Source organism: Strongyloides ratti, scaffold srae_chrx_scaffold0000002 (genome assembly GCF_001040885.1).
Source record: "Strongyloides ratti genome assembly S_ratti_ED321, scaffold srae_chrx_scaffold0000002".
NCBI classification, from domain to species: domain Eukaryota; kingdom Metazoa; phylum Nematoda; class Chromadorea; order Rhabditida; family Strongyloididae; genus Strongyloides; species Strongyloides ratti.
The window spans coordinates 3179214-3206193 of record NW_020171510.1 but is presented as its reverse complement, the minus strand read 5'-3'; the positions used below and the strand labels follow the sequence as shown (position 1 = coordinate 3206193).

The window sequence follows — 26980 nt, the reverse complement described above, 5'->3', positions numbered from 1 at the left end:
TTGTTTAATTCAAAAATCAAAAGTTATAATTCTAATATCTTTTTAGATAAAACAAATTTTATTTTTTTGTTAAAATCATTTAAATACATAAAAGCTAGTATTATTTTTTCATAAAAATTTTTTTTATAATAATACATTTAATTAATTAATTTTTTAATATGCATTATAATATATTAAATATTTTAAATACACTTGTTTTTAAGTCATTATATACTTTGCCAATATTTTAAACTAAATATTAAAATTTATTTATTCTTTAATCTAAAAAATACTTTTGATCATATTATCAACATGAAAAGTTTACAATGATATTTTTTAATAGCTTTAATTTTAAACAAATTAATCGAAGCTAAATTTGTATTCAAATTAGTTGAAGCTAAAAATAGAAAAGTTAAAACATCTAGTGAATTATTACTAGTACACAAATTTGATAGATTTCAAAAATTAAAATATGATAAGATTTTTGTATATACAAAAAAAATAAAATGTTTGATTACTTTATTCTAATATGATTTAAGCTTAAAACTTTTTTAACATTAATTTTTTTGATTATCTTTAATAATATTATTTTTTTTTATTAATACCAAACAATGCTTTTTTTTTAAATTACTTAAAAGCATTTTTTTAACTTTGAAGTAAAATTTTTTTACAAATTAAAAGACTATTAAACAATTATATAATTTTTAAATATCATAAATAGTTTTTTTCAATTTTATTTTAAGACCAAAAGTCTTTTTATTTTGAAACATTTTCGAAAGAGTAAAAAATAATGTTTTTTTTTTAATCACGATTATGTTGAAAAACTATATATACAATTACAAAATATTTTAGAAAAAATAGCAAAATTTTTATATGTTATAATATTTGAATATTTCAAATTTTATTTTTAAAATTATTTTTTATATAAATAAGGGTTTTCAACAAAATTAAATGGTTTGCTTTCCGTAGCATTAGACAGATTCTCTAATTAGAGAAATAATATTCCGACATTTTATAAACGATGAAAAAATGTATAAATGATATTTCTCAATAGATTTTTCTAAATTTTTTTTTTTAAAAAGATTTTTAAAAAATAATAATCAATTAAAACAATTTAAATATCATATATAATTTTAAAATTATTTTATAAAATAATTAACGTCATAATTTTTTTTCTTAGTCATTTTTTATTCTTGATTTAGTTTTACCTCAATATCACTATTTTATAGTAAATATTATTTTTACACTTTCACTCTAATGTTTATAAAAAAAACATATTTTTTGACAAATTTTATTTTACTTTTTGTTATCAGTGTTCTTTAATTTTTAAAAAACTTTTAAAATTTAAAAAATCGAAAAACAGTTAGTGCATAGTTCAAATTTTTTAACGTCTTTTGAAGTAAAAAAGATATCATAATTAAATTTTAAAAAAAATGTACATGAAATGGTTACAAATTATAAAAAAAAAAAGATTAATTTAATTTTTCTTATTATATATTTTATAATATTTTACTGACAATAATTTTAAAAAATCTTTTATTATTTAAAACAATGTACATATTAAGTTCATAAAAAATGTTACTATCATCAAACTTAGCCAAATTTTTTATTGAATTTACTTAACTATCTTTTTAAAAAAATTTTATATAAAAATTAAACAAAACTACTTAAAAAGGAAAAAAAACATAAAAAGACAACTATTTTTTAGATGTATTTAAAATTTTTTAATTTTAGACTTAATAAAAAAAAATTTGTATAAAATGTTTCTATATCACTTACAGATTATAACCAAAAATAGTTTTAATTAAGTAAATTAATATGTATAAAATTTTCAACTTTTTTTTATTTTTTATATTTATTTAATACATACAAAATAAAGTTCTATCATTTTGAAATTATATATTATACACTAAAATTAAACTGTGTTTAAAATATATGAAAAAAGTTCAATATAAAGTGCCATATTTATACAAAGTTTAACTAAATTTTTAAAATTTTAATGTATTATCAATAAAAAAGATATTATAAATACATAAGAACAACATTTTTTATTTTTTTATAATATTATTATTCAATTAAACAGTATTTTAAATATTTAATGATTTAACTTTATACTAATATAATACGTGAACCATAAAAGTATAGAAAATAAAAAATCAAATGTATTCAATATTAATTCAACAAAAATTATATTTCTTAATGCATATTTTTAATTACATTTTTATATTAACTAAATAAATATTTTTGTTTAATTATTTCATAAATTGAAAAAATTTTTCATATAAAAAATGAAATTAACAATAAAATTATCAATAAAATTAAAATGAAATTTCATCCAATTACTGTTATTACGATTATTACTTTATTCTTATTTTGTTCCTTAAATGGATTTCAATTAAAAGGAGTAAAAAAATTTGAAAATCATAATAATGTAAATTTTAATAAACTTTCAAACATTTTAAAATTAATTTTTATAGGATAATTTAATAAGATTAAAGAGAGAAAAGAAGAAAAAATCAAAGAATGGAAGCAAAAAAGATTCAAAAAAAACTACAAATGATACAAAAAAAAAGAGTAAATTTTTGAATCAGATTTTATAATACTTTTGTTCTTGTTTCAGGAACTACAAAAACAACAACTTTAACACCAGAAACTACAACAACATCATCAAGTGACGAAATAACAACTACAACACCATCAAGTGAGGAAATAACAACTTCAGTACCAATAATTGAAGAAGAAACAAATACAACATCAACAAATGAAGGAATAACAACTACAGTATCAATAATTAAAGAAGAAACGACTACGACATCAATAAGTGAAGAAATAACAACTACAGTACCAACAACTGAAGAACCAACAAAAACAGCTGAAGAAACAACATATGAAATACCAACTAATTCTTCAACAGGTAATTTTTATTATAGTTTACAAAAATTTATGTGATTACTATTTAGATTCTATAGCTGATGCAAGATCCAATGCAATTTTGGAATTATGCCGTTGTTTGCTTTCATTTATAGAAAAATTATTAGCAATGGTAAAAAGTTTATCAGCATCTTTATCGGAATTAGAAGAACAATCAACTACATTACTTCCATCAGAAAATAGTACATTAATATTTTAAAGGCATAGCTAAAAGTTTTTAAAAATATATTAGTGAAATATTGTTACAATAAATCTATTTAAAGTACTAACAGTTTTTTTTTTCATTTTATTTGGAATAAAAAAATAAAAATTTGTTAAAAAAAAATAAATCATTTTTTTTTTCTTAATAAAAATTATATTTTAAATTTAAATAGAAAAACACATTTCTGCATAGAAATAAAAATTCCATCTTCAAATTTAAAAGAATTTTTTCCTTCTAAAAAAGAATTTAAGTTTGAATTAAAATTTGTATATTTTGACTATTAAAATGTCAAAACTTAATTTTTAAGGCAATAAAAAAAGTAAATAATATAAGAATAATGTAGTTTGCTTATTATTATATAATACTTAAATATTTATATAGACAAATAAAAAGTTTACAGTTAGCATGCTTATTGTCATATTTTTTTTTAAATTATTAATTACTATAGTAAAATTCTAACATGAATTTATGCCCAAAAATTTTATCATTAATTTTTTATATCATTTTCTAAGTACTTTGGTATATAGATAATTATGTTTTTATATTGTTACACTAAATTTTAATCTTTAATTTCTAAATCTATTGTTAGATTTCTCTTCTAATAATATGTGACAAATTTAAGCGTTTTATTCGCTTTAGTAACTCTTCTAGAAAATTCATGTAATCGATTTCACCAGTATTTAATGAGTTGAAATCTCTGAGATAAATCATCTTATATAACTTTATTTAAGGTTATGTTTTATTATTAATTAATTGTATCGTTCTTATAGTTATTATTATTCTTTTTCTAATGCTACTACGATATTGTCTAATTTGTTTTAATTTAGGATTAAAATTGTATTATTAGTGTAAAACTCAACTCTATAGAGGCATCTTTATTTGATTCTTGGTAAAATTTATATTAATTGAAGAGTAAGTATAATTATTAATTTTTATTTTAATAAAAATATTTCTAATCTTCAGGTAGCGTACGACTTATTATTATTATAAGGGTGTTGAATAATTTAAATTAAAGAAATAAGATTTTTATATAAAATTCTTGTAGATATTTTAAAAGGAGAATTGTGATAAGTTGGTAGGATCTTTATCAGCCGCCACCTCCAGCAAAAACTTGTAATTAATTAAACTTTCTAAAAAGGAGTTTAATTATTTAATTTTCGATCAATTAAATACGTTATATTTTTATTTCGAAATGAATATTATTAAATAAATTTTAAAAATACAGTTTTTAAAAGTTTTTAGCACGTTGTTAAATTAATTTTAAAATTTTCTTTATTTAAAAATATGCTATTAACATTTATTTATAAAGTATTTATTTTAAAATGTTTAAATCAGATAAAATTTTTAAAAATAATTTTTAGTAAAAAATATTTTAGTAGCGCTCATACTTGATTATTTGTGAAGGTTAAGTCCGAGTCCCAAAACAATAAAACTTAGCTTTATATAAATTTTATTTTATTATAAATATAAAAATTACACAAAATAAAATAGAAACGTTTATATCTCTCTAGAATCTAGTTACAATAAAAGAATATAAATTATATAAAACTTACTATTTTCAACTGAAGTAGAATTTATCTTAGAACACAATATTCCTTTATTTGGGATAGACACAATAATAATAAACTCCTAAAATATATAAATTTAGAAACATAAATAATAGATTCATAATTTTTGAAAGATGAAACAAATAATAAATTTATTAAACTTTTTAGGCACTTTTCTAATTATTATAAAGATAAAGAACAAAGTATCTTAATTTAAAGAGAACATATATCTTAAACTTTTTAAATATTTAAATGGTAATAATATAACTGGGTTATATTACTATTTGTTTTTTTTTAAAATGACTTTTTCAATCACCACACACATTATTGTCAAACTTAAAGAGTTTTAAAAATTTTTCTTAGTTTTATTAAAGAAATTAAATCTTTTTAGACACTTTACTATTTTTTGTTTATATCATTTATTACAAAAGTTTTTCTATTACTTTCGTTATCAATCTTTATAAAATTTAAAATATTAATTTTGCGTTTTCTTTTAAATTTTTTTATAAAAAATTTCATACTTAAGATATATTAATAAAACTTTTATATAATACTTTTAAATATTTTTCTCATAACTCTGTGAAATTTGATTTTAATTACTTTTACTTTTCAAAATCATTATTTAAATTTTATACAATTAATTTTTATTTGCTTACCATTTCAATTTTCTTATGTTTATTATCTTTTTTCACAAAAATTAATGCTTTGAAATTTAGTATATATAATTCTATTTATTTCAAGTTTTGAAAACAAATTTTTAAAAATCTTTTTTATTATCATGAATTTTAAACGATGAAACAACATTTAAAAAACCATCAATATAAAAATTTTTATTTCTTAATAAAAACAACTTTTAATTTCAAAGTATAACATTTTTTAATATCAGAATGTTTATATATGATAAAAACTTAAAATTAAAGTAATATGATAAAATTTTATGTTTTAAAAAATGATTTACATTTTAATTTAGATTAAAAATAAAAGATTGACTTCTTTGTTTAATTTAAAAATTTTATTAATTGAAAAACTTTTATTTCAATTTTTTTTTAATAAAATTTTAAAATATATTTCTAACATCATAAATCTAAAATAATTTGCTATTAATAATTTTTAATGTATGAATATATATAGTAGTTCAAATATCACATACAAAAAAAATTCAATGCTATACTGCCTATTCTTAAACATAAAAATATTAAATTTGCAAAAATTATTATTTATTGATAACTTTAGAACAATTAAGAAGTAAAAAAATAAACTTTTTTATTGAACGTAATATTTTAAAGCGTTGTAGCTTTTAATTATACTAATTAAATCATAGTAACATTTTGACTAGTGTTAAAAAAAAAAGTAAAAAATTAAAAATTTCTATAAAAGTTATAACTGTATAGTTATTTATTAAAAATCCCATTATTTATTAATGTTTAAAATGGGTTTTGAATTATAAGAAAATTAATTATTTTCTTTTAAATTTGCGATCGTTTCCTTAAAAATCGCTTATAAGGTAAGTAATTTTTTCAATTTCACCATTTATTCTTTGGTATTCCCACATCATATCATAATGAGTGATATTATTTTTGACAAGTCTACAAAATAATTTGATACCATTTTCAAGTTGAATACATGTAAAACTATCCTTAATTTTAGAAGATTCTAATTCTTTTTTTAATTTATAAAGATCTTTTATGATCACAAATGTATCTTCATAGTGCAATTTATAATCAATATTTGCAATATTTCCAAATCTATAAACATAGGTATGTAATAAATTTGAATTGGATTTTAAAAGTGATAAGAAAATATTGTTTCTCCAATCATTGCTTTTAATTATAATATTGAGTAAATTATTATTAATATTTTTCTTATAAAATTCTGAATCACTATACTTTTTTACTAGTTCTTTGAAAGCAATAATAACATTTTTTCGGGCAATTTTTAATGATTTTATATCATTTCGTTTTCTTTCTAAAATATAAAAAAAGTATCCAACTTTTCTAATATCTATATTATAAACTTTTTTCAACATTTCAAGGATTATATTTACTCCACGATTCCTTATATCAGAATATTTAGATCTTAATGATTTAAATACTATATCAAAATAATTGTTAGGTATAAAGCAGTTATCACCATCAATTTTTTCTAGTATAACAATTGGTAATAAATATAAAGAATTTGTAGGTGAAAATATTTTAAGTACCATTTGTAAATTCTGATCATGGGTTAAAAATTCAATTCGTTGATTTATGCATGATCCATAAGTTGTAAGTATTAGTGAAACATGATAAATATTAGACATTTTATTGTTGATATCTCTAATTTCAATTTCATCGTCATTTAATCTCCAATAGTAAAATCCATCAATTTTAATCATACACAAATGTTGAATAATTTTTATAATATATATTAAATATATTGTTGGTGCTATTTCATTATTATGAGTTTTTAAATGTTTACATATTTTTTCATTGATTGAATAACAGTTTGGTCTATCATCTGAATATAAATGTCCATATTTTGATAGTAAAATTTTATTCAATATTTCATCAAGAAATTTAAAACAACCACGATTTGATTTTATAATTTCTACTACAAATTTTGCTTTATCTTCATAAAATATTTGCAAAAAATTAAAATATGCTTTGCAACCTATATTTGGATTATAATCTAAATAGTTTAATATTATTTTGTTAAAACAATTTTTAACATGATATTTATATGATTTTGAAAAATTTGTACAATCATTTACATTATCTGAGCATATTTTAGCAATCATTCCAATAACATAACTACTTATTAAACATCCAGGTTCATGAATTTTTTCTAAATTAAATAATTCAACAAATGAATCCATTTTTTTTGAAAAATATTTAATAACTTCCTTTTTTTTATCTTTTGTTTTTGTAAGAATTTTAAAAATAGTTAAAAATTTGTTTTGAAAAGACCATAAATGAATTTCTTGAACATAATCGTAGAAAAATATTCTTGGTATCATTATTACTTTATATAACAATTCACATACTTCAATTGTTGTACTACTTGAAATCATTCGATTTAATTCACAATATGCCATATTATATATTAATAATATGCATTCATATAATTCATCATATATTTTTTTCATATGTTTACGTGGTAAATGAATTTTATAATTTGAATTATTACCAAATGTTACCAATAATTTTATAGTATCTTCCAAATCTATCCAATATTTAATAAATTTGTTTATAGCATCAATATTTTGTTTATTTTTTATTCTCATTGATGTTAAAGAATGAAATATTTGTAATAATGGTTTATCAAATGATTCACAATTAGTCATTTTATCTTCTATAACACTAAAGAATAAATTGTTTTTTTCATTAATTATATAAAAATCATTTATAGTATCATCAACTTCAAATGATTCTTTACACATATTCATTATTTGTTTTAATCCATACGATAAATTATAAAAATTTTTTCCATAAATTTTTTCATAATTATTTCTATTATATTCATATAATTTTCTTTCATTAATATATTTACCATTTTTTAATATTATTTGAATTTCCTCAATAATATTAAATAATAATGAAGATATTGGATTATATAAATTTTTAATATCATCAACTTTAATGGTAAAATTTGATTGTCGATGTACAAAATTTTCATATTTATTTCCTAGTTTGAAACAAATACTTCTTATTCCTTCAAGATCATTTCTTGAAATATCATTAATGTAAATATAACGCTTTATATTTTTAACACATTCTATTAATATATATCCAATAATATTAGCTCTAATACTTTCATTTGATTTTCTAGACTCTTTAATAAAATTATTAAATTTTGGTTCATCTAATGAAAAGTCTGAAAGAAATGCATTACTATAACTTCTATTATAATATTTTAAGAATATAGAAAAAAGTTCTACAAAATGATTACTTAAAAAACATTGTGAAAGTAAATATACTGATCCATAGAAACCACATTCTTCATTTGAATAGGTTAATTCTTTTAACATTTCATAAAAATTTTGAACATCTTTTGAATAAATTGAAAAATAATTTAAATTTTCTAATTTAAAATGACTACTTATAAATTCTTCCATAACTGATACGTTAAAAAGCATTGATTTACTATCATTTAAATTATATAAAAAAATATTTAAAACATTAATTTCATTTATATATTCTACTATATTTTTAACATTTTTCTCAAAATACATTAACATTTCAGCAATTGTTTTGTTAGTTAATTTATTAAATGATTCAATATTTTTTTCTAAAAAATAATTTCTACAGCTTTTCATATTTATTTCTCTACAAAGTGGCATTGTCATTTCACTCCAATCAAATTCATTCAAAATAATATCATCTAATTCCATTTTTGTTTCTTTTAAATATACATCTAATCCATTAACATTAGGTAAGATAATATTTACCTTATTTGGATATAACATTTTTTCTAAACATGTTGCAATAATATGAGCACACATACTTCTTTTTTCACGATTACATGTACAAATTGATTTAAGAATACGACATTTGTCAATTTCTATACATGTTTTATATTTATTATTAATCAAACCATTTCTTAAACGATTAAGTTGATGCATATTTATATCAATAACATTACTCATTAACATATTACCACATTGTAAAATTTGAGTAATTTCATTTTGCCTACAATGGTCAACTGCTTTATTAAAAGTTTGTAATGATACTCCATTTAATATCCATAATTTATGAATATTACTGTAAATAAGTGGAAGATTATATTTCACTAAGTTTTCATTAATATCAACTAAAACATATAATATATCATTATAATAAATATAATTATATTATTACCAATCTCTTTATTATTAAATGATTCCTCCATTATATTATACATCTCATTAACAGTATAATGTTTAATTGCGACAGAAAAAGCACTATCAAAAAGTGAAGGAATCTCAATATTTGTTTTTGACTTTCTTTTATTGTCTTGTTTAATATGAGAAATATATGAAAAACTTTTAAAATCTTTCCATTTAATTTTTTCTAAAATAATTCTATCCATATTTTTATCTTTAAATTTTATTTTTATAATAAAGATAAAATTTGAAAATAAAAAATTTATAGTTTTAAAAATTTGATTATATTTAATAGTATAAAAATTAACCCTAAAATTAAATATTATATAAAATATTTAAGAAATGAAAAGAAAAGAAAAAAAAATAAAAATAAAAATTATTAAATTTTGTAAACAAAGAAAGGTGTAAAAATATTATTATTACAAGAAAATAATTTTCTTTAACAACATTTTATTTGTTATAGCACTTTAATAATAAAATATTTATCATAAAAGAAAAAATTAATATAGAAGCATACAATTATCTTTATTATACTTTGTTCTTTGAAATTTAATTTTTCAAAATAATAATCCCATAAGGATGACAATTATTAATTATAACTTTTTCAATAGAAAGACCTCGATAAGTCTTTACATATATAAAAAGAAAAATTAACTAAGTTTTAAATAGTGATATAATATGTTTATTAATAAAATAGCAAATTATGTAAAATTGTTAATTTTTAATAATATATTTTTAAAATAAAAATTTTTTCCTGTATTATAAAATTAATCATAATTAACAAATAATCAATGATTATTTAATATAAAAATTTATTAAAAAAAAATTATTAAAAAAAATACAACTATTTCTTTAAAAATGATAAATTTTTTTAAACATCAGTACTTAATTTAAATAAATTATATTTTATATTTTTAAAATAGAATTTTAAAGATTATAAAACTATTGTTTCAATATTTTCTCAATTTATTTTGTGAGAAAAGAATTTTAAATTACAAATTTTTCTCAATAAAATTATATACAAAAATAAATATTAAAAATTTATAACATCAATTGTGAAATTTAAATTTATACAAAATAATATGCTTTTAAAAAAAAGTTATATAATTATATTTCACTACAACTTACATAGTAATTTTATAAAATATATTTTAAGAAAATTTTGGGAATAAAAAAGAATAAAAAGTATTTTGGATGCTCGTTTACCAATATCTTATTTATAAAATAAAAATATATTATCATACATGTACTTATATAATATATCTTATCTGATATTTTACAATACAAATACTAGTTACAATTACTTATTTTATTACTCAAAATATTCACACAAAGTTAAGTTAACATATTATAGATATAATTTATACTTTTATAATTCATTAAAATTATTTATTAATTTACAAAGACTATAAAAAATGTTTGGTAAAAATAATAATGATATTGTATATTACAAATATTAAAAAAATAAACATTTTTATTAAAGAAAAGCAATTCAATTAATATATCATTAATGATATAAAAATATTTTAAAAGTATAAAAATTTACTAATAAAATGAATAGAATAATATATTAAAAGAAATTAAAATAATTATGAACTAATTAATTTGTAAATATTCAAATGGGGACAAATTAAAAAAAAAGTATCATGATAGATTAATATTATTTAAAATAAATCACAAAAATGTTTTATTTTTAATCACAGAAAAAAAATGACTTAAAAATATTATTTATTTTTATAAAATTCTTAATTTCATATATATAATTTATTTATAAATATAATAACAAATAAATTATTTTTTATTATATAAATTTATTTTCCAATTGAATAATTTTGTCATAACTAAACTTTATAGAAACATAAAAAGAAAATTAATAATATAATTAATCATTTGATTGATGAAATATAATTAGTCGATATTTTAAATGACTGATGTAGTAATCTTTTTTAAGTATAATATATTAATATTTATAAATAAGTAATTTAAAAGTTAAATTTAAAATAAATAAATATGATTTTAAAGTACTTTTAATATTAAGATAATAAACTATTTTATATTTGTTGTTAACATTATTATATTTATTTGGCAAACTTAAATAAAGAATAAAAAAATTTACCATTCTTTTCAATAAAATAACTATTATATAAAGTAAAATTTATAAATCTACTTTATATATTTAATATTAAAATATATAATAATAAAAAAATTGGATACATTAAATAACAACATAAATGAATATAATTATTACAATAATCATAAAGATATAATATCATTTTGTTAACATATAATAACAGTTACCTTTTTTAATACTAACTTTTTAATCATAGTTATAATCTATTGTAAATTAATATGTTATCTAATAATCATAAACATATGTTTTATAAAATTGAGGTTATTAAAAAAAATGTCTATTTTATATGACTATTCATTATATATTTTACAATATCTTTTTTTCTAACTAAAATTGTTTAAGAAAATTATCTAGCTTAATGTTAGAATGATTTAATTATTTTATAAAATTACTTCAAAAAATTATAAATAAAATAATTTTATTTATAAATCAAATAATATGTAATAAATTTGGATAATTATCAAATATTTTTTTTTCTTTATATTATTAAACTATTTTAAGAATGAAATTTTTTTTGATATTACGTAAAATTAAAATATTTATTACTTTATTAAAAAAAAAGAATAAAAAACTTAAAAATAATTTGAATTTTCTATACCATTATATATATATTATATATGATAAAAAGAAATAAAATATTGCAGGATATGAAAGTTGATGACTTGGCGAATAATAATTAATTTAAAATAACTTTTATATAAAATTTTAAAAAGTATTATTTGTCTATTATCACTTATATAAGTAAAAATTCTACTATATAATTTTGATATACAATTCAAATGATTGTTTAAAGTATAACATTAAGATACTTATATATGTATTATTCGTTTTCTTTTAAATTTATTACTCTAATAAAATAGAATTTTATATATAAAACTGTTGATATCATGAAGATAAATAAATTTAAAAAAAATGTTTTTTTTAAAGTTAGTATAAATGTAACAAATTATTAGAGAGAAAAAAAAATAATAATATGGTTAAGCTTTTTTTTTAAATTAATCTAAAAGTTATTAGTAAAATATAAAAAGTGTGGTTTAATATATTTTTAAAAAAGTAAAGCTTTTAAATAAAATGTATTAAAATTTTTAATAATTTAATGTACAAAAATTTATATAACATATGCTATATGGTTACATTAAATATTTTTATGTCAAAATTAAAAATATTCTTTAAAATTTAAAATTTATATGATGGAATTTTTCTAAAAAGAATATATAAAATAATATTATTGTTATACAAAAATTTTTTTTGTAAAAATTATCACAGTTAATAAGTATATATTATTATAATTAATTTTAACAATTAGTTAAAAAAATTCAAAGAATAATAATGATACTTTGAATAATTTACTACAATAACATTTTTATTTAGTTAAATGTAAGAAAAAAGTAATATATATGATATTATATTTTTGTATTAGAAATATTATCAATTAAAAATTTTATCTAACTTTTTAAACTACTAAATAAAATATATTCATTCTTTGATAACATAATATGATAATTAAAAATGTTATTAAAATAAGTTAAGGTAATGAAAAAGTAAATAATTCAATTTATTTTTTTCTGGCAAAATATATTTACATTAATAATTTACAATTTTTGACTTTTAAAAATTTAAATTAAAAATGTTGACTAATTATTTCTGTAAGATTATTATAAACTTTTAATAATGATTATTAAATAATCATTCGATTATTAATAATGCAAAGTTTTCTTATTAATATATGAAAATGTATATAAATAATTTATTAAAAAATGGTTGTCAAATTTTTAGTTAAAAATTATTTGCTTAAATTTAATATAAAAATTAATTAATAAATTTTAATATTTTATTTAATTAAAAATACATATTTTCTTTTGAAAAATTAAATATAAAAAAAAACTTAAAAAAAAAAAAAGTTATTAATCATTATGTTTTTTTGAAGATTTTATATTAAAGTAAAGTAAAATATGGTCAATATTTAATAATAATATTAACTTTTTAAAAAAAATAACAAACATTACTAAAAACAAGTATCATAACTAAAAAAAAAATATTAAAGTTAATAATATTTCAGTTTTACATAATCAAAAAGAAAAACATAATGTAACTTTTGAAAATTTTAAAAATGTCATTAATACTTTATTGTTTTCTTTCAAAAAGCACTTATAGAAATTATAATTAATTACATACTTGTTTATATAAGTAATTTTAATATCTATAAATTTGAAGTATAATATATATATATAAGATAAAACTAACATTTTCTATACATTATCTTTATTTATAATAGGAAGTGCATTATAGAATATTAATATATTTTTAATAGTGTAAAATGATAATTTTTATATTTACAACAATTTTTTTTACTGTATAATTAAAAAATTATTGTCTCAACATTAAAAACATTTTTATAAATTATTAAAATTAATTGTTTTCTATAAAAATAAATGATCAGTTATGATAGATCAAAAATTTTAAAAACTTTATTAGCTTTTTCTCATATTAAATATTATTTTTACATTAAAATATGATTTTTTTAATTGTTTCCTATTTTACAATATAATAAATTTTTAAAAATCTAATCATGATAACTAATAAAAATGACATATTAACATATTTTTTTGGATATATAATAAGCAGTTTTTTTATTTAGATTATATTTTAACTTCTAAATTTTGAAAAATGAAACTTTCTACCATTTTTATTACAACAATTGTCTTGTCATTAGACTTTGTTTTTGGATATCACCCATGTACAGATTTTGAATGCAACAAATGGTGCATTGGAAGAAACTATAACCGTGGAGTATGTGTACGTGATTACGTTCAAGGAAGATGTGAATGTATCAAATTTTAAGTAAAATTATTATTTATTTTTCTATAAAAAATTAAATTTTTTAATCTATAAAATAAATTTTTCTTAACTTAAATATATCTTATTTTTAAAATAATATATATCTACTAAAGATTATTGTTCAATTTAAAAAATGAATATTATTAATTAATAATCAAGCTTATTTTTTTAATAATTAGTAAAAAAAAAAAGTATTTCAAGCAAGTGTATAGACTTATCTAAACCCAAAAAAAATTTATATATTTAAAGTTTCATAAAACTTTGAAACATTAACTTGCTTACATTGACTATAATGATTTTTAGTCTTTTTTTTAATTTGATAATAGAAAGAGTTCAAGTTGTCTTTTTGCTTTGGTAAATCTTTAATAAATATCTTATGAAATGTTCTTAGCCATGCCTTATTGACATTATTAATGTTAAAAGTTAATAAATAAGATTCACCAATTTGAAATTCCTTCATTGACATTTGATTTATAATATTCTTATGTAAAGCCTGTAACTTATGACAAAAAAATGTAACTCCTAACAACTTCTCAAAATTGTTGATTATATATGGTTGGTGGATAATTAATTTTTTTTTTTTGATAAAAATTTCTTGAATAATCTACCACAAAGTTTACATAATACTTTCTTTTTTAAAAAAAACTCTATATCATTAATAATTATTTTTTGTTTGGAATTTACGTTCAATCTTCTTTTTTTAAGTTTTTCTTTTAGGGAATTAATGCTAGATAATTTTCATTTCATTTTCTTTATATCTTTACGAATAATATAATTAGGATTATGGGACATTATAAAACAAAGTAAAGAATTTATTTTTATTTAGATATCAATTTTTTATTCATCGTAATTTAAAGTAAATGAAAAATGGAAGTTTTCATTTTTATATCTACATTAAAATTATTACTTTTTAAACACTTTTTGATTTATAAACGATTAAATTATAAAAGTTATTTCCTAAGTATAAATAATATAATCAGATAAGTTTTATTAAATCTGGTATCATTTTGATAAATTAATCCAGTTTGAAAAACAAACAACTAAATAATTAACTAAGTTATAATTAAAGTTTATTTAAAAAATCTTTACAAAATGACAGTTTAAAACAAAAAGTATAATATAATCATAGATAAAAAGTTTTATATTACAAAAAACCAATATTAAAGAAATTATAATTTATAAAAATTTCGCATCTAAAAGTAATATCTTATATTTCAAGTTACAATTAGATAATAAAAATTATAGTAATTTTATTAAATAATATCATTGATAAAAAGTTTCATTTTAAAATATTTTATTTTAAACTACTAATTCACTACATTGTTTAATATCATAATAATTACTTTGACCATTTTATTACTTAAAATAATTATATTTAATTAACAATTATATAGGTTATAAATGGTCTAAATTTAAATTTATTTAAAAAATATGTAATTTTATTGGTTAGTTAAAAAAATTTTGTAGTTTGATGGAAAAGTTGTAAAATTAAGACTTTATTATTAAGGTTAGTTAACATTTAAAATAATTTAAAAGAAGAAGTATTATTTTTTGGTAGATAAGAATAATATATTTTATTAAAGAGTAATATTTAGAAAAAATTAAAATGTTTATAAAAAAAATATTTTATAAAAATTACTTGCATTCAGCTCTTAAACATTGTTTACAATATGTTGTAGTACTATAAATCAACATTAAAAAACTTTAATATATCAATAAATAGAGTACATATTTAAGTGTCAAAATAAAAATTTTAATTTTTTTTTAAATTTTCTTTATCTTATATAGATAAATTCAAATTTAGTATAAAAATTAAAATAAAAATCAACAAATATACATTAATAACTCAAATACTTTTATTTTATCATTTTCTAAAATTTTTAATTAAAAAATAAATTATTTTAGATATATTTTATAAAAAAAACTGTTTAATATATTTATAGATTTGTTTTAAAAAAAAACAATACATAATAATATTAAAACAAATTACAGATATATATTCTTATTATAATGTACTACATAATAAACAGAACACCAATGTTATAAAGTATATAAATTTGTTAAAATTTTTATTTTTCATTTGCGGGTTGTTAACTTCTATTCGTTTATATAAAATATACATACTAGAGTATTATAGTTATCTATCTTTTAATGGTAAGTTTTTATTTGTAACACTAAAACTTTTTATAATATTTGACATATTTTTTTTTAAATGACTTTAATTTAATATGTTAAATTACTAAAAGAGTAAAATTTCATTTAAAATCAAATTTTTTTATCAATTAAATTATTATTTTGCTTGATAATATTTAGTTATAAATAGATTAATATACAAATATAATACAAGATATACATTTTAATCCATTTGTTCAATAAGAATAGAGCAAAAAATTAATGTAAAAATAATTGTTCTTAAAGTAACTTTATACAATTTATTTCATTTAAAAATAGTATTTTTATATAAAAGAAAAAAATTCAATTTACTGGTGGCAAAAATTAATTAATACACAAAAAAATTTAAAATTAAATTTACATTTGTTATTCATCATTATTTTTGCTTAATGTTCTTTTAGATTAAAATTAAAAAAAGTTACGTTGTTTGTTGTAAAGAATTCCAAAATAAAATAAATAGTAAAAGGAAATATTATTATAATCAAAAAATGGGTAAACTATTATACATATAAATTTTTAATCCAATTAATATAACTAAGATTATTATTTTATAATACCAATATTGTTATCAATATTTATTAGTTTTTAAATTAGTTTTATGATTCACTAATATCAGTTAACAAAATTTTTTATTATTTTAGGTTAAAATTAAAATTTTAACTTTAATTTGGATTTACACAATTAAAAATCAGATATATTGTTTTATTTCTTTACTCTTTTAGCATATTTTTTAATTCTATTTTTTAAATTTTTTTTATAAGAAATTATTAAAAGTATTTTAATATACTTTGCAATTTAAAAATATATTTTTCTTCGTTTTATGGATTTTACAAGTTAAAAGTAGAAGTACTAATACATGTGTTTCTCTTATAAATTAATGTTTTATGAAAATTATATATAATCATATTGCTGACACCACAACAGAATGTTATAAAATTTATTAATAAATTTTTATAAATAAAAAATATTTATAAAATAATTTATATCTATAACAAGTGTTTTTTTTTATTTAATAAGTATCATTAATTCATTTTAAAATAACTTTTACTGTTCAAAAGTAGAAAAAAAAATTTTTTTAACTATAATTAATAAATAAGTTTAATAATATTAATAATATTAAAGTACAATATTAAGATCAAACAATTTATTGTATCAATAAATGTTTTTATAATTGAATAATAATAGTACAAAGATGCTTTAATGTTATTATAAATTTTGTGTTCCATATAATAAAATTTTTAAATAAAAAAACAAAACATTTTTTTACACTTATCACACAATATTTTAAAATTGGATTTGTTATAGGATAAAATAAAAATAAAAGATAAGTATATAATGAAATTACAAAGTTAAATTATAATAACTTTTAAAATTAAAAAAACGTCTACTTAGCAAAATGATTTTATGAAAAAAATATAATAATCTTCTTTTTGAATTATTTTTAAACGGTAATATTATCTTTTTTAATGGATACAATACATTTTGTTAAATTATAATTATTTTATAAAATTGCTTACTGCTTATAATTCAAAATATTTACATGTTTTCACCGTCACTAAGAGATGATTCTACAATTCCAGTTATTGAATCAATACAAAGTGATCTAATATTTTCACAAGTTGCTGGAGCATTCATATTGAAAAAATCAAAATTATTGTTATCTTTACGATATGATTTAATTGCTTCTTTGATAGCGAAAAAAACACTTGAACCTAAAAATAATGGTGGTTCACCAACGGCCTACAAAAATTTTATAAAATATAGAAAAAAAAACTTACTTTTGATGAAAATATTCCCTTCTTGTTAGAAGATCCTTTAAGTAATTTTACATTAAACTCTTTTGGTATATCATTAGACGTTGGTATTCTATATGTACTACAATTTTTAGACATTCTAATTCCATTATCATTAAATTTTACTTCTTCCATTGTAAAATAACCATAACCTTGTATAAATCCACCTTCAATTTGTCCAATATCAATTGCTGGATTTATTGAATCACCAATATCCATAACAATATCACTTCTTAATATTTTATGAGCACCAGTTAAACAATCAAGTTCAATCTCACTACATGCTGCACCATAAACACAATAACTATATGAATTTGCTATATTTTTATTGGTAAAATCAATGTCTTCTGTTTCAATAATACTATATCCAGTTGCACTAAGTGGAATCCTACTTTCATATGCTTTCTTTATCCAATCTTCCCATTTACCATTTTTATTATTTTCTTTTATTGGCTCTAATAACTTCATAATTTTTTCACAAGCATTTTTTACAGCACCACCATTTAAATCAATTCCTAAACTAGCAACAGTTGGTGTAGTATTAGGAACATTATCTGTTCTAGTTTCACGTATTGTAATTTTATCAATTGGTACCTCTAAACATCTTGAAACAATTTGAATAATTTTAGTATGTAATCCTTGTCCCATTTCCATACCACCATGACTAACAAGTATTGATCCATCACTATATATATTAATAAGAGAAGCTGCTTGACTAATTGTTTTTAAACCAAAACCAACTGGAAACATTGTTGGAACAATATAAATTCCTTTTTTTATAAATTTATTTAATTTATTAAAATTTTTTACATTTTGTAATCTTTCATTATAATTAGACATATCAAGACATTCTTTCCAACAACGTAAACCATTGCATTTTTCTAATTTCATTCCATAATTAGTTTTATTACCCTCAACATAAAAATTATTTTCTCTTAATTCATTTATATCAATCTTATGAACTTCAGCTAAATTCTCAAGAATTATTTCTCCACAAAACATTCCTTGTGGTGCACCAAAACCTCTAAATGCTCCATTACTTGATATATTAGTTTTACATAAATATCCATAAATATCTGTATTATCCCATTTATATATTGATGATATTGTTAACATTGTTCTGATAACTAATAAATTACTATATTCAAGATAACAACCAGCATTTGTAAAACATTTTACATCCATACTTTTTAATTTTTTATCTTTTGAAATAGCAGCTTTATAAATAAATTTAAATGAATGTCTATTTCCAGACATTATCATATCATCACATCTTTCTAGAACTAATTTTACTGGTCTCTTTAATTTATTTGCTGCTATTGAAGCAATTACAGCTAATAAGTATGACGGACTTTCTTTTCCACCAAATCCACCTCCAATTCTTTTAACTTTAACAGAAATTTTATTTCTTGGTATATTTAATACATTAGAAACTTCTTGTTGAACATTAGATGGACCTTGTGTTGATGAAATAATATCTAATTCATCATCCTCACCAGGAATAACAATAACTTGATTTGTTTCTAAATACATGTGTTCTTGTGAACCAACTGATACACTACCTTTAACTGTTAAATAATCATTGTTATTATAATTAAAATCAATTATTTTATCATTTTCAAGGTATGAACTATGAAATGTTAAATTATCTGAATTATGAAAACTTTCATATTTTATTGCATCATCTATTGTTATAATTGGTTTTTTTGGTTTTATATCAATTTCAACTTTTGATGCAGCTTTTCTGGCAATATCATGACTTTCACCAATTATTGCACCAATTACTTGTCCATGAGAATATATCTCATCCTCAGCAAATATCAATTCATCACCAAATCCAATACGTGTATTAGAAGGTATATCATTTTTATCAATATAACAAATGACACCTTTTTCTTTTAAAGCTTTACTTGGATCAACAAAATTTATCTTACCACAACTTACTTGAGATAAGACAAGAGCTATATGAAGACAATTTGAAATTGAATAATCATCAACATATTTTGCCTCACCAGTTGTATGTTTTTTACCACTTACATGTGGTATCGTTAAACCAACACTATCACTAGTTTTTTGACTATCTGGAGGAGAATAATATATTTGAGATGGGCTAAAATTTCTTAATTCTTTTTGCATATTAGTATCTGAAGTTGTCACATAAGTATTTTTAACTTCCATAAAAAATTTGTTAAATAAAGATACAATCAATGTTAATTTAAATTTTTTTGTTCTTGGAACATCATTAAGATAAACATTCATTTCTTTTACCAATGATCTAGAAGCATTATATAAACAATTATCATCAAAACATTTATCTTTAATCATCATCATTGTCTTACAAGCCATTACTATTTTTAGACCAACATTACCAAAACATATTTTAACATTTTTTATTATAAAATTTTCAATCACCAATGAGAATGCACAATTTATAATTGCATAATCATTATCTTTTCTTTGTGACATTTTGTAAGCTTGAAAATGTAAATTTTTTTCTGAAAATGGTATCCAAACACCTTTAATTATTGCTTTATTTTGAATAAAAAGTTTTTTGTACTGTTCAAAAAATGTTTCATCAATTTTTATAATTCTTATTTCATTGTTAAACATAATTTCTATTTTTGCTTCTGCAGCCAACAAGATAATATTTAAATCAGAAGATGGTGAACAGATAGCAATATTTCCTCCAATTGTTGCTGAATTTCTAATATGTTTTCCACCGATATTATGTATCATTTCTGAGATACTTTTTATTATTTTTGTTTTTTCAGAAGGTATCTCATTAATCCATTTTTTTAATGTTTCATCTATATCAGTTAATGTTAAATTTGACCCAATATAAAATGCTTCTTCTTTTTCATCAATATATGCTTTCATAAATGTATCAATCTGTTTAATATTAACTATTATAGGTAATTCAATAAATTGAAATCGTTTTTTTATGACTGTATCAGTACACCCACAAACAATTTGACAATTTGGAAATTTTTTTATTATCTCTTTTAACTGATTAATTGTTGTTGGTTGAAACCAAATAGAATTATCATTTTTCATTATAAAACTTTTTATATGATAGTTGTTAACATTTAAATCTGGTGGAAATATAGGTTCTTGATGATCGTTATACGGTAAAGAATTATTAAAATCAAAAAGTGTACATAAATCTTTTCTTTCAATAATTATTTCATTTTCATTCTTGTTATTTTTACAACAGTTTTCACCAAGTGGGCAATTTGTATTCGTATTATTATAATAATCAGTAGAAAAAGAATAAAATGTTTCAAGAATAGGTCTATATCCTGTACATCGACAAAGATTACCTTGAATAGTATCATTGATATCTTCAATTTTTGGATTTGGATTATTTCTTAATAATGTATACATTGCCATAATAAATCCTGGAGTACAAAATCCACATTGACTACCATGTGCTTGATAAAGACGTTCTTGAACTGCATGTAAACGTTTTTTACCAATATCTGTTATTCCTTCAATAGTTGTTATAGCTTTTCCAAAAAGTGAACAAATAAAAGTTGTACAAGCATTAATAGAATAATGTTTTATATTATTAGTTATAGGATGTATTTCAGATACCATTACTGTACAACTTCCACATTTACCTTCATTACAACCAATTTTTGTTCCTGTCAATTTTACTATAATTAAAATTTATATATATATTAAATTATTCTTACAATCATTTCTCAGAAAATCAGCTAGTGTCTTAGTAATATTAACATTAGTTAATTCTATTTTTTTTGAATTAACAAAAAATATTAAAGTATTGTATTCCATGTATATGTAAATATTAAATATTTGTATGATTTTTTTAAAAATAAGATAAATATATTATAAATTTTAGTTGATTAGATAGTTTTATAATTATCTTATCAATATAAACATATACAATTAGAATGTTATATACGTGTTTTTCTTATCTAGAGAAATACCTAAATAAACTATATTAAAAAAAATTTTTTTATTGTTATTTATAAAAATGTAACAAATTTAAAAATATTTTTACAAGTATAATAATATCACTCTTTAAAACTATTATCAATATTAGTAAAAACAAATATTGCTGTAATATATTGTTAATTTTATTGTATTACTTCATCATTATCAACAATTTATCTATACAAATTTTAAAAAATAATATGTGTTTTTTTATAATTTCACGAAACTGTAAAAAAAGTAGAAATGTTAATACACCATTTAATAATAAAAAATATATTAAAATATCTACTATTACTTAAAATAAAATCAAAAAGAATAAATTAATGCTAAAAAAATTAGTTGAATAATAATAAGATAATTGTTATTTGTATATCAACAATTTTTATCAATATATATTACATCTGATAATAGTAAATTATTTTTTAATTTTATTTACAAAAAATAGAAGTTGAAATAATATAGTTTTAAAATACAAGTTTAATCACTTTTTTAAAATTTTTCATTTTCATTTCAAAGGAGTAATATAACGCAACACAAAAAAGAAGCCGATGACTTCAATGACTTTAATTAGAGAAAAAACATAGAAATTAATCATTTTATTTAATTTAATGCCTAGTATTGACTACACTAATTTTAACTATAATTAATTATACAATATTTTAGGATTATATAAAAAAATTCAGGTTGAGAGTACACACAAAAAGCAGAAAACAATTGTATAATAGTAACAATAAGATTTAAAAATAAATTGTCTATTAATAATAATCGTAATTTCACATACTTGGCAAAAAATTTATTCATTAATCAAAGTTTAATTTATAATCCATAACTTTATTATTGTAATATTTTATTTACATTAAAGAATTGATTTAGAGTTTGTCAAAGCATTTTAAAATCTTCAATTTTTTTCCACCTAAAATAATACTTCATTATAGATTACTCTATAATACCTGTTTCTTAAATTCTAATTTTAATTATTTATATGATATTATAAATAAAATTTTTTAAAATATTAATTTTGATTATAATTATCTTTATTATTAAAAACTTAACAAATATATTGAAATAAAATTAAATATTCACTTTTAAATACTATTCATAATATGAATTTTTTTAATTTATTATTATCAAATTTAATTGTTACCAAAAAAAATTTGAATGTGGCCTATCATACGATAATTCATGAACTTTTTAGAAGTTTTATAAATATTTTATTTGCTAATATTTGTTTTAAAATGATAATTTTTATTTTACTTAATATTACCGTTTGTAGAACCTTTTTTCTTTAGTTGTTTTTCTTTAATATCTTATGATAATAACTAAAAAAATTTAATACTTAACAAAGTCATGTTTACTTTAAATGATGTAGACAATAAATTTACAAAACATCATAAAACAAAAACATTGATAAGAAAATAATTGGCTAAACTTTTAATTATCATATTATTTATTTTCTATAAACAGATTTTTCTAAAAAGATAAGATAATACTTTTTATTATTATCAAGGTAAAAAAATAACAAATGTATTCGATAAAAAAAAAATATTTATATTTAAAAATATATTTTTATTAACAATATCTTTTTATCTTTTTCATTTTACTGATGTATTAATTATCTTTTTTATGTAATTGCAGATTTACGTGCTTATTTATTTAAAACTAACAAAATGTTTTTTTCTAAAAAAATAAATTAATTTTAATTATGTCTAATAAGTATTTAAATTTTTTAATAATTTTTTATGAACTCACTTTGCACAATAATTATACTTAAAATTTTAATCAAATATAAAAAATAAAATTTATTGTCAGTACTAAAACATTTGCTTTTTTTTAGCTATCGTTGGTACTTCTTTTATAAAATTAAAAACATTTGAATCATATTAATTTGAATTGATAAGAACATCTCTTAATAATCTTTTTATAATTACTTTTTCAACATAGTGATACAATTATATATAGTAAATAGCACTTAAACGTTCTTTTCTTGATATTCCTACCTTCTTTTCAATATCATTAATTTTAATTCAAATAATTTTAATACAATTAAAAATTTCTTCAACAACTGTAAACGGTTTTTTTTTTTTGAACATTTTTAAGAGACAAAAAGTGATTAAATTGCAACTTTTTTGTTTTAGGAATAATTTAATAAACACATGACTGTAATTAATTTGGTAATAATAATTGCTCCAGATTCATATAAAAGATGGCTAAAAAAATGATTTTTAAAATTAAATTTATTATTTTTTTTAATAATTTAATTTTTTCAATAAATGAAATTTTTATTATGAAGATTAATATCACTTTTAAGCGTGCTATCTTGATATTTTTTAAGTGTTCTTTTTAAAAGATTTGTAACAGAATAGATTTTGAACATTTCAATTTCATTTTGATAATCAATTTGTAATTTAGATTTTTATGAAAATGATTTTTGAGAAAATGTTTTTATATAACATTAATATGTAAAAAATTATTAATTATTAAATTAGTTGTTCTTTTATTATCTATTCCTCTTACTCCAGCTTCTACTCTAAATTGATTAAATTTTTCACTATTATAAAATCATAATTCTTCACCATCAAATTTTTTAAACCAATAAATTTAACTGCAGCAATTAAGCAATTTAATCCAAAAGCAAGAATTTTGGTTGTATTGATACTTTTATATGTTTACTTTTAATAGAAGTTTTAATGAAATCTTTTAAAGCTTTCAATAATTCGCTATAGTGAACTATTATTCTTTTTAAAAATTTAGTTTAAATGCTTAAAATTTCTTGTTGCATGCTTTTACTAATTATATTTCTTTATAAATAAATAAATTATTCTTTTCATTTCTTGTATTTTTGTTTTATTCAACAAGTTTTTCTTGAAAACTTTTTTGAGAATGTTTAATAACTTATACGTCCATGAAAGTCGAAAAACACATGATAAAAGTTAGCTAAATATTTGTTTTTTAAATATTTAATTAAAATAAAATTTTTTACATTTATATTATCTAACATTAGATTTACTTTTTTTTAGATTGTGTCATTTGAGTTTTGTTAAGATAAAAACTGTCTTTTAAACGTGAATAAAGATAATAATCAAGAGGTACAAGAGGTATTTTAATTTCTATAAAATGACATGCTTATTTTTTAGACTTAATATTCGTGAAGCAAACTAATTTGAATTTTAAATAATACAAGTAATAAGCAAAAGGTTTGTTTGATGTAAACAATAAATAATAGCTTTTTTTTAATTATGATCTATTTTAAAATTTCTAATATAGTATATTTTATCAAATACTAAATAGTTTACATTTTTATTTTTTTCTCTTTTTCAAAACAATTTTTGTTGAAACTTAGGTAACCATAACAATTATTAGATTATCTGGATCTATTACATGATCATCATTTATCAATCCAATTGTTAATAAAAAAAAAAAGAATAATGATAAACATTTTCTTCTAAACTAACATTTGATAAAATTTTGCAAAACTCTATATATTTTTATTAAACATGTTTTTTTATTGTTTCTGTATAAAAACTTTTTTTTCCGCTATATCTAATTTAATTTAAAAAAAAATTGACAGTGCTTTTAATGATTCGGTGGGAGCAACAATTTTTTACATTTTTTTTATTATTAAAACATAATAAACAATATCTTCAAAAATTATCAATTTAATAAATATCCATTTTGTATTTTGGGATATCTTTAAAATAATTTCAATATTCCTTATTTTATTGCTTTAAAAAAATATTTGTTGCTTGATTTTGCAATTTTTATTATAATATAACTATAATTAGTAAAATTATCTAAAATATTAGGTTTTCCTACATGAAATACAGTTTATTTAATACCCAGCTTGTTAGTTAAATTTTTAAACGATTTATTGACAGTTATAAAAAGTTAAATATATTGTTTGATTCTTCAAAATCTGCTTTACAAAATGAGATATAATAAGTGATAAAGATGACAAAAAATAATTTATTTTCATTAATTTTTATTATGCCCTCTAAAACGAATTTTCGTATTATTTTTCTCTGAGTTCAAAAGAGAGATCAAAGCAACAAAAACGACCCGAAATATCAACAAAGCTTTCGCGTAGAATCTGGTGAATCTAACGACAGTACAACGTTGGTTAAAAAATTTCAGGAAGGAAAATGAAAATCTGGAGAATGAAGACCGATAAAGACCAACTCTAACTGTTTGTAATGACGAGCTGAAGAACGTTATTGAAGCTGATTATTGTCAAACAGTTAGAAAAGTGTCTAAAAAGTTGGGAGTATCTAAATCTAGCGTTTTTCGTCATTTGGAGCAGATTGGAAAGACAAAAAAACTAGATCAATAGATAACCCATAAACTGACCGAAAATCAAAAAATGCTCCGTCTTGAAACTTGTTCTTCTCTTCTTTTGAGGAAGAAGAATGACCCGTTTTTGGGTAGGATCGTGATCCGTGATAAAAAATGGATTTTCTATGACAACAGAAAACGTGTTGGTCAGTGGTAAATAAGAATGAAGATCCAAAACAGTTTCCAAAATCAAAGTTAACGGCAAAGAAATTATTGGTTACTGTTTAGTAGTCTTCTGAGAGACTTCTTCATTACGAATTT

General features: G+C 18.2%; 3 protein-coding genes across 3 annotated transcripts; 1 reads left to right on the top strand and 2 right to left on the bottom strand.

Annotated features, from left to right (window-relative positions):
- Positions 1–2302: 2302 nt before the first annotated feature.
- Positions 2303–3109, top strand: SRAE_X000168100 (Hypothetical protein; the record flags this gene model as incomplete). The annotated part of the gene is made up of 4 exons (XM_024651707.1): positions 2303–2410; positions 2457–2553; positions 2600–2893; positions 2940–3109. The coding sequence occupies 4 exons, from the start codon at positions 2303–2305 to the stop codon at positions 3107–3109; spliced, it is 669 nt and encodes a 222-aa protein (XP_024499149.1).
- Positions 3110–6145: 3036 nt separating this feature from the next.
- SRAE_X000168000 (Zinc finger, SWIM-type domain-containing protein) lies at positions 6146–9705 on the bottom strand (the record flags this gene model as incomplete). The annotated part of the gene is made up of 2 exons (XM_024651696.1): positions 6146–9447; positions 9495–9705. 2 exons carry the CDS (start codon positions 9703–9705, stop codon positions 6146–6148), a joined length of 3513 nt encoding a protein of 1170 aa, XP_024499148.1.
- An 8471-nt stretch (positions 9706–18176) lies between these two features.
- Positions 18177–22228, bottom strand: SRAE_X000167900 (Xanthine dehydrogenase; the record flags this gene model as incomplete). Its single annotated transcript, XM_024651684.1, has 3 exons — positions 18177–18380; positions 18419–22089; positions 22129–22228. 3 exons carry the CDS (start codon positions 22226–22228, stop codon positions 18177–18179), a joined length of 3975 nt encoding a protein of 1324 aa, XP_024499147.1.
- Positions 22229–26980: the final 4752 nt, after the last annotated feature.